The sequence below is a fragment of the Chlorocebus sabaeus genome, chromosome 5 (genome assembly GCF_047675955.1).
Source record: "Chlorocebus sabaeus isolate Y175 chromosome 5, mChlSab1.0.hap1, whole genome shotgun sequence".
In the NCBI taxonomy this organism is placed as follows: Eukaryota; Metazoa; Chordata; class Mammalia; order Primates; family Cercopithecidae; genus Chlorocebus; species Chlorocebus sabaeus.
Genome location: NC_132908.1, coordinates 17659889 through 17675034, shown reverse-complemented (window position 1 = coordinate 17675034; position 15146 = coordinate 17659889). Strand labels below are relative to the sequence as shown.

General features: G+C 42.8%; 1 protein-coding gene across 8 annotated transcripts in view; it reads right to left on the bottom strand.

Annotated features, from left to right (window-relative positions):
- The window catches only part of SYT17 (synaptotagmin 17), a 140541-nt gene that overhangs the window by 86559 nt on the left and 38836 nt on the right, over nucleotides 1-15146 (bottom strand). For all 8 annotated transcript variants that reach the window (XM_073015199.1, XM_073015202.1, XM_073015204.1 and 5 more), the window contains 2 exons: nucleotides 6823-6943; nucleotides 5137-5292 (listed from right to left, as the gene is read on the bottom strand). In XM_073015199.1, coding sequence (XP_072871300.1) covers nucleotides 5137-5292; nucleotides 6823-6943 — 277 coding nt within the window. The remainder of the gene's footprint in view (nucleotides 1-5136; nucleotides 5293-6822; nucleotides 6944-15146) is intronic.

The window sequence follows — 15146 nt, the reverse complement described above, 5'->3', positions numbered from 1 at the left end:
GTTTCACTTAGCATAATTTCTTCCAGGTTCATCCATGTTGTAGCATGAGTCAGAATTTCCTTCCTATTTAATGCTGAGTAATATTCCATTGTATGTATGCACTGCTTTGTTTACACGTTTATCTGTCAATGAATGTTCAGATTGCTTTCACCTGTTGGTGGTTGTAAATAAGGCTGCTATGAACGTAGGTGTACAAATAACAGATCGAGTCCCTGCTTTCAGTTCTTTTGGGTATATACCTACAAGTGCAATTGCTAGATCACATGGTAATTCTATTTTTAACTTTTTGAAGATTTGCCATCAAGCTGCGTTTCTTTTCTCTGCCTTTCTGATGTGGTTTGCATCTGTGTCTCCACCCAAATCTCATGTCAAATTGTAAACCCTAGTGTTGGAGGTGGGGCCTGGTGGGAGGTGATGGATCATAAGGGTGGATTCCTCATGAATGGTTTAGCATCGTCTCCCTTGGTACTATATAGTGAGTGAGTTCTCCTGAGATCTGCTTGTTTAAAAGTGTGTGGCACCTCCCCCTTCACTCTCTTCCGCCTGCTCTGGCCATGTAAGGTGCACGCTCCCTCTTTGCCTTCCTCCATGACAGTACGTTTCCTGAGGCCTCCTGGGAAGCCAAGGGGATGCCAGTCTCATGCTTCCTGTACAGCCTGAGGAACCAGGAGCCAATTAAACTCTTTTCTTTATAAATTACCCAGTCTTAGGTATTTCATTGTAACAATGCGAGAACAGACCAATACACTTTCTTTCCTTCTTTTTCCCAACATCCAGTAAAAACCCAATCACTTCAGTGGCCAGCTCCACTTTACTTTGGTTCAGTAAACCTTCCTGAATTTCCTGGAAGCCCTCTGGGTTGTGTGTTGCTATCTTGGGAGGTGAAAAGCAATTTTACCCCTCTTTTCGTTTTTTATTTTTAAACCTCAGCTGCAGAAACCACCTGATTGAAAATTGCAGACGAATCCTCATCCCACACAGGAAAACAAGTGTTCGGAAAGTCCAGCTTACCAGCTAATTACAGGCTTTTACCAGGGATTCACAGCAAATGCTAAATTGCAGATCAACCTTACTTTTCTTATGAAGTGTTTGGAAACATGCTAATAGGCTGGGTTTTGGATCCTCGGCCTAGAGGTGACAGCTCTTTCTTTCAGTGGACAAATAAAGCGGGTTAGAACCTTATGAATTTGAGTTCAGGAGAACTGTAGCTTTGCTGAGATACATACCAGCTTAAGACACCTTTCTCATATTATTCCAGCCAGTACCCTTTATGTAAAATGCCACCCTAGCTGGGATTTCCACTCACAGCTGTGGTTTGGAACAATGAATGAGCCATAGAAATATCTGGGGTACTTTTAAAAAATAGCTACTTACAGATGCTCAGTGTCTCAGCCTGGTCCAGTTGCTTTAGAGTCTCTGCGGGATACAGTGCAGTCACTGGTAGCATTTTAAAGCTCCCAGGTAATTCTCAGGTAGAGCCAGGGTTGAGAATCCCTGATTTAAGGGTCAGGCAGGCAATTCCTCCTCCTCCAGAAAGAATATTTTCAATGAGTTTTTAACCAGAGGAACATGAACTTCCAAGCCAGGGGCTCAAAACTTACAGGCAAGAAGCGGGTCTTCTGTGAATGGAGAGTACAAGACTCACCTGATGGCGTCAGCTGACCACTGCCCCAGCTGATGGTTGCCACCTGAAGTGCTGTGGGTTGAATAAAAGATGTATGGGGGCGGGGTGTGGTGTGACGACCCTTCTAGTTTGAGCTTTGTGAGGTAACCATATGGGATTCAAGGAATTCAAAAAAACCTCTGCAACTACATGCAAAATTTTCCATATTTCCATGTATTTTTCTGGAGTTCTAATCACAATCCCTGAAGCTCTGTCATACCCCCCACCTCCAGAATAAATAACCTCAGCTTTTATCATACTACATCATGCAACAGTATCTAATGCAGTTATTAAAAATAAAAAGTTAAATCCATTTGTATTCATGTGGATCTGAAGGCAATGAATGCATTCATTGTTAATTACACCAAAGCAAGCGTCAATGTGGTATCCATGGAATGTGCTGGTAACCTCCGCCAGGGCAGGGATCAGGTCTGTTTTGTTCACTGCTCTATTCCCAGAACTCGGAAGCACTGCCTGGCACAGAAGGTGTTTAATACACACTTGTTGAATTCATGAATAATGTTTTAAAGGAACAGAACCCTCTGTATGCGGATATTATTGTGTGAACAAGGAAAAAAGTGTGGAATGATACACGGCAGAACATTAAAGGCATGACTTCAGGGAGAAGGAACTGGAAAGGGGAAAGCATTAAAGAAAGACATTAGGCTGGGTGTGGTGGCTCATGCCTGCAATCCCAGCACTTTGGGAGGCCGAGGTGGGTGGATTGCTTGAGGTCAGGAGTTTGAGACTGGCCTGGCCAACATGGTAAAACCCCGTCTCTACAAAAAATATTTAAAAATTATCCGGGCGTGGTGGCGTGCACATATAATCCCAAGTACTGAGGAGGCTGAGGCATGAGAATCGCTTGAGCCTGGGAGGCAGAGGTTGCAGTGAGCCGAGATCACGCCACTGCACTCCAGCCTGGGCGACAGAATGAGACTGTCTCAAAAAAAAAAAAAAAAAAAAAAAAAAGAAAGGGAAGGATTCCACAGCAAGAAAACACTCTGAAATAAACAAAACTGCATGAGGGAGTGAGAAGGTGGTGGCTGCCCCATGGGCGTGGGAGAAAAAAGGAAAACATGAAACTTTCCCTTTAATAATAGTTCACAGTTCTAGAGTGCTTACTATGGGCGGCACAGTGCTCAGCACCCTGTGTTTATTGATCGCACTGAATTATGTGCATTCCATCCTGAATGCACACAACAATCCTGTGAAGTATCCTGCATTGTTATCCCCATTTTACAGCTGAGAAGACCTAAGCCCGCAGATCTTGCTCAGGGCCACCAAAGTAGGTGAGTGGTAAAGCCAGGACCCAGACACCAGCTCCCCAGCACAGGCACATAACCCCTGTTCTCCTCTGATTCTCTGTCCTTACACACCTTTTTCATGGTGTCACTCATTGTAACACATGTGTGGTACATTTATCATAAAATGTTAAGTAAAGTATGAAGTGTCAGGGCTTTCCATGTGGGCTCTCAGTTTCCCCTGGGGTCCTCTCCTCAACTAAGCTAACGATAGGAGGTCCCTTATTCTCAGCAGGGACTTGGGAAAAGAGGCTTCATTTTTTATCTGTGTCTTCGTTTAATACACAGTAGTTCCCATTGCCTGCCTGTGCACCATTTAAGGAGTCAGAGGTGACTGTCTTCTGTGTTGGCCTGAAACCTAGGAGAGAGTGAGGATCTTGCCTATTTGTGACTCCATCTGGACAGCAGCCATCACAGACTGCATTAGAAGGGATCATTACATCTGCATAGGGCAGGCATCCCCTGATTCAGTGCAGACTCTATGGGTGACAGGCCTTGAGAAAGCTCAGAACTAATGTGTTTCGAAGGGGTCTCAGAGGATAGACATTTGCAACCTTGGTGAGAAGGAGCAATAAGTTTATATAGGGGAAATCTTGCATGCAAGGATTTTTCAGCCATGGATTGGTTTCTTGGGAGACCTGGAGCCCAGAGTTCTAGACAAGGTCTAAACAGAGTAGAGTTTCCAGTTACCCTGGAGAAGGATGTCTCGAAGGATGATGTCAGATCCCCAATGCTAGCCCTACCTGGGTTCTTGAGGAAATACAGATCCCTTGAGATGTGGAGCTGGCAAGACCAGAGCTTGAATTCTGAGTCTATCAGCTTGAGACTTTGTGTAGGTTGCTTAGGTTTTAAGTCTCAGTCTCTAGATCTCTAAGTTCAGGATGAAGATATCAACTTGACAGGGTGGGTTATGGTGAATATTAGCAATGATATAGGGAAGTACATACTGTAATTAGAACACAAGAAATAATAACCATTACTCCTACTAACTCTATTCCTGTTGTGGTGAGTAGCTTCTAAGATGACTCCCAGTGGTTCCCACCTCCCACTCTTCATACCCTTGTGTAATCCCTTCTCTTAAGTGTGGGCTGGACCTATTCTAGTGAATAGAATATAATGAAAGTAATAGGATGTCATTTCCAGTATTAGATTACAAAAAGACTCTTCCTTCCCATTCCTGCTCCCTCACTTGACCACTCTGATGAAAGCTATGTTGTGAGTTGTCCTATGGGGAAGCCCATGTGGCAAGGAATTGAGGAAGGTCACTGGCCAACAGCCAGGAAGGGACTGAGGTCCCCAATTCAACAGCCTGCCTGCAGGGAGCTAAACCTGCTGAAAACTGCGAGTGACCTTGAAAAGAGATCCTCCCCCAGTTGAGCCTTCAGATGAGACTGAAGCCCCAGCCAATACCTTGATTGCAGCCTTGTCAGAGGTATTCAGACAGAACTATATAGCAAATCTTTGTATACCTGGATTTTTGACCCACAGAGACTATGAGATATAAATGTTTGTTGTTTCAAGCTACTAAATTTTGGGGTGATTTATTATGCAGCAATAAATAACTAATATACTCTGGAAATAGTATATTAGATTACACCTTGGAAAAATGGACTAAATTCTACCAGACAGTGGCACATGAAGCCTCTGCTTAAATACTACACCCTCTGGGAAGACTTTCAAAATCCCCTTATCTGAGTTAGGTGACCCTGTTTTCTCATATGCTTCTCTACTTGACTGCAGGGAACTTGAATCATCACCACCATCATCATCAAAACTAACACATAGTGAGTACTTACTATGTACCAAGTATATTCCAGAGTCATAAGTCATTTACTGTTCACAACAAACCTACACCACAAGTACTATTATTGTTCACATTTTGTAGATGAGGAAACCGAAGCTCAGAGGACTTAAGTAACTTGCCAAAGACCTCAGTTATTATGTGACAGTCCGAGGAAATTTGGCTTGAGTCTACATTTGTAACAATTACGTTATAGGGCTCTATGAGTCCTGACCCAGTTCATAGATGTTAAGTGGGTTCAACCCCAGGTAGTTGAACACCAGACATTAAGTTCTTAAATGTAACTCCCTCTAGATTCCTTCTGTCTCTAGGATAGTCAGTTGAACGTGCCTCACCTGGAGTTCATCAGATTTTGGAATGCTACCTACCTGTAAACACTAGGCTGGCATTTTCCAGTTCTTCTTGGGGAACTTTGAAGCTGAAGGATTCATTGTAGAAAGGATCAATTGTGCCTCTTAAGAAGGATGTCTTCTTGGTTTTCACAAGCTTGAGTCCATGCACCAGCTGGATTTTCACAAAGGGGTCTAAAAATTAGACACAGCATCATAGAATGTTGGAGATCATGAAACCTAATCTGTCCAGCCATTCTGCCATTCAACCTCCCATCTATCTATCTTTTTATTCATCCATTCTTCTATCCATCCATCCATTCAACTTTTCATTCATCTCATAGTCCATCCATTTATCCACCTGTCTATCCATCCATCTATCTTCCCATCCATCTGTCTGTTCACTGATCCATTCATCATCTCACCATATTTTTATCTATCCATTTTCTATCCATCCAATTTCTCATCTATTTGACAGTTCAAGCATCCATCCATCTATTATCCGTCCATTTTCCCATTCATCTGCTTATCCACTTATTGCTTTCCCTCTTCCTTTAGCCATCTAATATTTGTTGAGCTCCTCCCACGTGTCAGCATTGTGTTAGTTTTACTGACGAGAAAACTGAGGACTCAAGGTGAGAAATCAATTTTTAAAGATCTTGCTGGTGGACACAGAACCAGACTCAGAGACTGCCTTGGATTTCTGTCTGTGGAAACCCATTATCATTTCAGTGAGCCCACAGGCCATATACAGGAGAATAGAGATGGCAGAATTATAACATTTTTAGATCATTTTACAGTTTACAAAGGGATTCATGTACATTATCTAATTTAATATTTGTTTAAACAACTTATTAAGATGAATACTGTTATTAAGTCAATTTTTGAGATTGAGAAATTGAGGCATATAGTGGTTAAGTAAATTCCCCAAAGCCATATCATTTGCAAGCCAGATCATTTGACTCCTATAACCTTAATGATTTTATCATACTGACTCTCCCATTGTGGTGAGTCTGAAACTCTTCAGTCTTAATACCATTGCCTCCACTGGCCCTTTCTAAGCCTCTGTTTTTATAATGTGGCTTTTGAGAGTGCAAGGTGTCTTCTAGCTGTCACCTTATCACAAAAGTAATTTATTTCAGCTACTGCATTTAGAGAAGACAATAATTCCACCACTGAGCTGAACAGATCCCTGTGACTACAGCTGCTTTCACAGTAATATCCTTTGCTGTCATGGGAGAAGCAACATACAGATGGAATGGAATCTGTTCCGTTCCATTGAAAGTCATGTTTGAATGGTTTTTGCTATAATGTACACACTTTAAATACAAGTCTTTTCAGAGCTGGAATTCATAAAGATTTATGGCACACATAAAATGAGCTGGCAAAAAACCTGAGAGTGTGTCCTCCACGCTCATTGATTAGAACGGCCAGTTTCTGCACACTGTCGCCACCTGCAGGATGGCGTCTCCATTGCAGGAATAGCATTTGGAAAGGCCAAGTCACTTCCTTGGGTTCAAAGAGGATTTAAGTTTCCAGTGGTTATCACAACTGCTCTCAGTCCGCTCCCCAATTCCAATAGGGTTACTAAGATGGCATCATTTACCTGCCTCATCCTGAGATGAATAATGCTCATCCAGGATACAGAAAAAGAAAACTGGGTCCCCCACAGAAACACAGATGCCCCATTAATAAAGTGAGAGAAGCGGGGAAATCACACAGTACCTGAACCTTGGCTCACATCTGTCTGAAGAAGTTGCTTGGCTCGAATGACATCAACATTCAGTCTGCCAGCACTTGGGAGATAATTCAATGACAGAAGCAGCTCCCCCAGCTCCACTTCATTCTGTAGAGAAAGGAAATGGTCAGGAAGTTGCCTTCTCCTTTTATTCCTTTTGCACCCACCATTCAAGAAATTGATTGCAGCAGCTCACAAACAGGTTGCTGTGGGTGCATCAGTTGACAGTGGGTGCCTCTGTGTGTGACTTCTTTTCATCTCTGCCTCCAATTATTGTGGTCCATCTATCTCTGAGCTTTTTCCACTCTTAGATCACTCAACAGCAACAACAATAACAACAAAAGCAACAATAATAAAAAAAAGTTTCACTGCGATGTACTATGCTAAGCGCTTTACATGTAAAGACTAATGAGTCTGTGAGGTATTAGTATTAACTTTGTTTAACAGATGAGGAAACTGAGACTCACAGGGTTAAATAACATGTCCAAAGCCACAGCAAGAAAGTGGTAGAGCTGGTACTTAGACCCAGGGAGACTGATTTGATTCCAGATTATCTGACTGCTGTTATTCTGCCATCCAATAGGATACCTGGAGGTAGAATGCCCTGCAGAGGAACTATCTGAGTGAGAAATCTGTTCTTAACCTGGAATCCCCAATAGATCCCACGCTTCTAACCTCACCATAGCTACACTCAGCGCAGAGACATCCCTTGTTGAAGAGTACCCATCCCCTTGATGTCAGCTCTATCACACTGTGGAAAATTCCCATGAACACCTAAGTGCATGACTCCATACTGCCAAAAATACCTAGAAAGCAGGAGGCCTCCCACTTCTCTGTCCCTTTAAAAAAAAAAAAAGTATTGTAGAAAATTTCAGCCATGTACAAAACAATAGACTAGCATAACAAATCTCCATCTATCCATCACAAAATTGTAACGGGCATTTTGCCAAGTGGTGTTTCACCTATATCCTGACTTGTGAAATATTTTAGCTGAATATTTTAAACTAAGTCCTCGACATGGTGTCATTTTACCTGTATATCCTTCAGAATTATTCTTTAACTGATAAGGACATTAAGATAAGCATTTTAGTGTGGGAAATTTCCAGTCATATTTCAAAACCAGACAGAAGAGTATACCCCACCATCTTCATACCCAAACATCACTCAGCTTCAAAAATTCTCATCTCACGGTGAATCTCCCTTCACTTACACCTTCATTCAACTCCCCATATTCCTCTGAAGTAACTCCCAGTCATTATATTATTTGTAATATTTCAACATGTATCTTTAGAGAGTAAGATCTCTATCTATCTATCTATCTATCTATCTATCTATCTATCTATCATCTATCTCATCTATCTATAATCTAACCATCTATTATCTATCCATCATCTGTTTATCTATGTCTATTATCTATCTTTATCTATCATCTATCTAGTTTTCATCTCTATCTTTTCTGATGTCAGTCATTTCAGCACATTAATGCCAAATGCCTAGCACAATACCCAGCAGCTCTAGAACAATGCCTAGCACATAGTAGATACTCAATAAACATCTGCTGACAGGGAGAATGGTCAAACCAAAAGATTCCTGTACTGAGTGAGTTAGTCCCCAAACAAACAAGAAACAATCTTGCATGTTAACTCAGAGGCTGCTAACAAACAGCCTGCCGGTGTGTTTTGTTTGCCCCACATCACATTTTAACTTATAATTACTTGTTAATTATTACATGATTCAAGAATCAAGTTATTTCACATTTTTTTTTAAAAATCTGGATTTCTTGCCTTGCTTGAAAAACAGGAAGATCTGGTAACACCGGCATTCCCACCAGGCAAGTGACAAAGATTCTTTACTTGACCAAACTTTAGTCAGGCTCCTAAACCTCCTAGGCCCATCAGTGCACCACCTTGTAAAATCCAGTTTCTGCAAAGAACTCTGCTAAATCAGTTTGGTCAGGTTCCTCATTCTCTCTCTCTCACTTTTTTTTTTTTTTTTTTTTTGAGACAAGGTCGCACCCTGTCACCCAGGCTGGAGCAATGGCATGATCATAGCTCCCTGCAACCTCAAACTCCTCGGCCAAGGGATCCTACTACCTTAACATCCTGAATAGCTGGGATTACAGGCATGTGCCACTATACCTGGCCAATTTTTTTTTTTAAGAGACGAGGTATTGCTGTGTTATCCAGGCTGGTCTTGAACTCCTGGCTTCAAGTGATCCTCCTGCCTTAGCCTCCCAAGTTGCTGGGATAACAGGTATGAGCCATCGTGTCCAGACAGGTTCCTCATTCTCCATCATCCCCCAGGTAATGTCTAATCACCCTGGCCTGTCTCCAGCAAAAATCCTGCCAGGTTGATTTAGCCAGAGTCCCCCTTACTCCTCTGATGATTCTTCTTAGTAATTTTTTAAAAATTCCTGATCCCCCACTTTGCTCCATGGCTATGGATTCCCACTTGTCTGTGCTGTATTTGAGGCTGAGCCCAGTCTCTCTCTGTGACTGTAAAATCCCATTACTGTGGTCCCTATACATATCATGATGGTCCTCAGTAAAGTCTGCCTTGTCACTTTAAGAAGCATCACTGAGGGCTGGGCGCGGTGGCTCACGCCTGTAATCCCAACACTTTGGGAGGCCGAGGTGGGCGGATCATCTGAGGTCAGGAGTTCGAGATCAACCTGGCCAACATGGTGAAATCCCATCTCTACTAAAAATACAAAAATTAGCTAGACGTGGTGGCATGCACCTGTGATCCCAGCTACTTGGGAGGCTGAGGCAGACCACTTGAACCCAGGAGGCAGAGGTTGCAGTGAGCCGAGATCGCACCACTGCACTCCAGCCTGGGTACCAGAGCGAGACTCCATCTCAAAAAATAAAATAAAATAAAATAAAAGAGAAGTGTCATTGAGTAATTTTCTTTAACCCAACATCTGGCCACAGAGCTGTGCAGTGCTCCTTTAGATGGGACCTGCCCCCTTCACATCATACCTCATCTGTCCGCTTCCTCCCCTTTACATTCCTGCTGCCCTGCCCTGGGTATCCAAGTATGGAGATTTTCAAAATAGGAATGGTCAACTTAGTGTCTTGAGTAATAAAAGAAGTTCAAGCTCTTTTGCACTGTTGCTAGGGGTTTCCTGCTGCTTCTCAGGGCTTGGAAGATGCAGTGTCTTTAGGACATGACCCTGCTGACACATCTACTCTAGGATGAGCAATGCTGAGGATTCTGCAGGAGCCCAGGCCAACCAGGTCCTCCCGGACTTTGCTCCTCCCAGGTTCATAAGTCACAGTGACATTTCCTTTTATTTTAAAAGCGGTTTACTACGTACCAGGACTGGGGATACATCAGTGAGATCACTCCCTGACTTTACAGAGCATACACTCCTGTGGGGGAGATGGACAGCACATAGATTTTAAAAAATATATCCATGACATGATTTCAGGTAATGCTAAGTATTAGGAAGAAAGATATAGCAGGGTGAGAGAAAGGAAGAACCTTTCTTGGGTGATGGCAATTTGCTGCATCTTGATTGTGGTAGCAGTTACGTGTGCATTTGCCAAAAATCAACGAAGAGTAAGTTCCACCTCAATAAAGTTGATTGAAAGGGGAGTATTTGAAGTAAGCAAATGTGGCAAAATATTGGCGACTTATGACATCTGGGAGATGGATACATGGGTGTTTTATTATTTTATGTGGGAAATATTCCCATTAAAAACATTTACTTTATGTGAAATAAATACGACAAATTAGGCAGAGTAAGAGAATGAATGGGGTTCACATGGGAGCTGCCCTTTCAGTCGGTGGATGGGGCAGGGTTTTTCTGAAAGGCGAGGTTTGAAGAGGAATGAGGGAGGAAAGAGGGATAGGGACTCCTGGGGCAGAGGGAACAACAGGTGCAAGGGCCAGGTTGGTGAGAGGGAGGAATAAACCCGGTGTCACTCAGTCGGCGTGTTCAAAGGAACAAAGAGAAGGCCAGTGTGGGGAGAATGTAGCAAGAGATGGATTCTAGAGATGCTTACAGGAACGAAGGCAAAGCTGCCCAGTGGTTGATCCCAGGGGCTCTGCCTAATCCTAGCAGTCCTCGCAGAATTGGAAGGAGGAGGTGAGGCCGTCTTTTGGGCCCTCAATACATAAGAGCACCTCAAGCCCCCCCTGCAGCCTTCAAGTGTGGATAGAATTGTTCCTTCCCTCCCCTGGGGCCATTGATCGAACCCTCAACAAGGCACTTCCTGAAGTTATCCTTTTTCTAAGAAGGCTGAGTGTTTTTCATCTTAAGAAAATGAAGCTCTTTTATTCCTTCTTCCCTTTGCGGATACAAGCTCGCTGTACTCTCTACCCATCCCGTCCTCGATACACGGCGTGCACGTCAGGGCTTTCAGGTCGTACTTTTCCCGGGAACCATTCCCATTGATCCAACCGCTCTTTCTGTCTGCCTTATCTGGGGAGTGATGAATTTGTAACACTGTTGTCTGGAGTCAGGGGAGCAGTTGATAGAAAGTAAAAAAGAGGGCTAATTGTGCAATAGCAAAGGATTCATTGATTCATTTAACAAACACTCACGTAACAAGTACTAGGTCCTAAGCACTTGGGGATGTCACAATCATGATCGTTACAGCAAACCTTTATGGAGAAATCACCATAGTCCAGTCACCGTCCTAGGCGCTAAAGCTGAATTGTATTTCTTTTCCTTAACAACTCCAGAGGCTTCCATCTTGCAGATGAAAGAATTCAAGCTTAGAGAGCTTGAGCTGCATGACTTGCTCAAGATCATATATCATAAACAAAAAGAACAAGGTTCAAACTCAGCCCATGGTTAACTCTTACACAAGGTTTCTGGTGAGTAAGCAGCAATCCCAGACGTCAAGCAACTCACCGTCTACTGGCAGAGAGCAAGGAAGATATAAAAACAAATCAAAATTCTAGGGGCTGCACATCCACTAGGATGGTTATAATAAGCACACACACACAAAACCATAACAAGTGTTGGCCAGGATGTAGTGAACAAGAACCCTGTATACTGCTGGCAGTAATGAAAACTGGTGCAGCTGCTTTGGTAAACAGGTTGGAGTATGACCGAGCAGTTCCATCCCTAGTTGTATACCTAAGAGAACAGGAAACATGTCCACGTGAAAACTTGTATGCAGATGTTCATAGCAGCACTATTCACAATAGCCAAAAGTGGAAGCAGCCTACATGTCCATCAACAGATAGATAAACAAGATATCACCTATCTATGCAATGGCAGGTTATTCATTCATAAAAACAATGAAGCATTGATACGAGGTAGACAAACCTCGAAAAAGTGAAAGACGCCAGACACAAAAAATCACATATTGTACAATTCCATCGACAAAATATCCAGAATAGGTAAATCCATAGAGATAGAAAGTAGATGAGTGATTGCTATGATCTGGGAGGAGGGGGAAATGTGGAGTGACTGCTTAATGGATACAGGGTCTCCTTTGGGTGATGGGAGTGTTCTGGAATTAGACAGAGGTGATGATTGCACACCACTGAGAATTTACTAAATGCCACTGAATTGTATATTTAAAATGATTACATTTATACTATGTGAATTTCACCTCAATTAAGAAATAATTGCAAACATATTTTAAAAAGCTCATCATCACTGGTTATTAGAGAAATGCAAATCAAAACCACAATGAGATATCATCTTATGCTAGTTAGAATGGTGATCATTAAAAAGTCAGGAAACAATGGATGCTGGAGAGGATGTGGAGAAATAGGAATGCTTTTACACTGTTAGTAGGAGTGTAAATTAGTTCAACCATTGTGAAAGACAATGTGGTGATTCCTCAGGGATCTAGAGCCAGAAATACCATTTGACCCAGCAATCCCAGTACTGGGAATATATCCAAAGGATTATAAATCATTCTACTATAAAGACACACACACACGTATGTTTATTGTGGCACTGTTCACAATAGCAAGGACTTGGAACCAACCCAAATGCCCATCAACGACAGATTGGATAAAGAAAACGTGGCACATATACACCATGGAATGCTATGCAGCCATAAAAAAGGATGAATTCATATCCTTTGCAGGGACATGGATGAAGCTGGAAACCATCACTCTCAGCAAACACAGGGACAGAAAACCAAACACCACTTGTTCTCACTCATAAGTGGGAGTTGAACAATGAGAATACATGGACACAGGGAGGGGAACATCACATACTGGGGCCTGTCGGGGGTTAGGGGGCTAGCGAAGGGATAGTATGAGGAGAAATATCTAATGTAGATGACGGGTTGATGGATGTAGCAAACTACCATGGCACATGTATACCTGTGTAACAAACCTGCACGTTGTGCACATGTACCTCAGAACTTAAAGTATATAAAAAAAGAAATAATTGTAGGGCTCAAGTATTAATCAACCATATAAATGAAACCCAAGACAGACTGAAGTACAATCTATTCTTGAGAGGGGCATTGTCAAGGAAGTCTTCATGGAGAAGGAGGCATTTGAGTTAAGCCTTGATAAGTAGGATTTGGTCCAGCAAACACTGCAGGAAAGGGTGCCCCATACAGATGGAACAGAATGAGGGAAGCCTTCACTAAGCCCCAGTACTCTTCATTGTGTTCTGATCCTGAATTTATCCATATTATTATGTAAAGGTTGTTATGGTTTGGCTGTGTCCCTGCCCAAATTTCATCTTGAATTCCCACATGTAGTGGGTGGGGCCCGGTGGGAGGTAATTGAATCATGGGGGCAAGTCTTTCCCATGTTGTTCCCGTGATAGTGAATAAGTCTCATGTGATCTGACGGTCTTAAAAAGAGGAGTTTCCCTGCATAAGTTCTCTCTGTTTGCCTGCTGCCATCCATGTAAGACATGACTTGCTCCCCTTGCCTTCTGCCATGATTGTGAGGCTTCCCCAGCCACGTGGAATTGTAAGTCTAATTAAACCTCCTTCTTTTGTAAATTGCCCAGTCTCAGGTGTGTGTTTATCAGCAGCATGAAAACGGACTAATACAAGGGCCAAGTAACTTATTATTAATAATAAAGTTGGCTGGGTGCAGTAGCTCATGTCTGTAATCCCAGCACTTTGGGAGGCCAAGGCTGGAAGATTGCTTGAGGCCAGGAGTTCAAGACCAGCCTGGGCAACATGGTGAGATGCCCCCCTTTGCTACAGAAAAAAATGAAAACATTAGCCAGCTGTGGTGGTGAGTGCCTGAGGTCCCAGCTATGTGAGAGGCAGAGGTGGGAGAATTGCACGAGCCAGGAGTTTGAGGTTGCAGTGAGCCATGTTAGAGCCTGGGCAACTGAGAGAGACCCTGTTTCAAAAATAAGTAAATAAAATAAAGAAGTCAAAGATGGTTAATAATTTGGATGTTTGAGATAAATTAGTGCGCATTCTCCTTAGAAACAACATCACCTTCACCCATTTACATTCCTGGTTTGCTGTTGCTGTTAAGTGTGGAAGACAATACTGGCTTCTCCCTTAGAACAGGTGTGTGCTCTTGGCCACTTAGGAATGGATGATGCCCTCCCCACTTCTATATCAAATAAATTTTTTTAAAAAAGAGAAATATAATTTTTGGCAAGAATTTGATATTTCAGAAATAACACTGCAGTACCCATTGAGAAATCAGAACATTGCTGAGATTTACATTTGAGAATTATTGCAGCAGTCCTTTTTGTCTGGGCACGGTGGCTCATGCCTGTAATCCCAGCACTTTGGGAGGCCAAGGCGGGCAGATCACTTGAGGTCGGGATTTAGAGATCAGCCTGGCCAACATGGTGAAACCCCATCTCTACTAAAAATAAAAAAAGTGTCTGGACGAGGGGGCGGGCGCCTGTAATCCCAGCTGCTCAGGAGGCTGAAGCGGGAGAATCACTTGACCCAGAAGGCGGAGGTTTCAGTGAGCCGAGATTGCACCACTGCACACTAGCCTGGGCAACAGAGCAAGACTCTGTCTCAAAAAAAAAAAAAAAAAAAAAAAAAAGAGAGAGAATTATTATTATCTTGAATGACGTATGGTGAGCAGCTCTATAATTTTCAGGGCTTGGAGGCCTCAAAGCCTTATCCTAATCCAGCCCTGGAGGAAAAGAAGAGTTGCCATCACACTCAGGGTCTCTGCCCCAGAATATGTTGTACGTATGAATAACAGAATAACATCATTTACTCGGACACCATAAATGTCAGCTGTAACAATCTGAGGACAAAAATGTCCCTGGGGGGCTTCCCGGAGCCAGTATCTTCTCAGCCCTTCTTCCCTAGAAGTATCTGATGCTACACCTAAAAGCTGACGAGGGCCAAGCATGGTGGCTCATGCCTATAATCCAAGTGCTTTA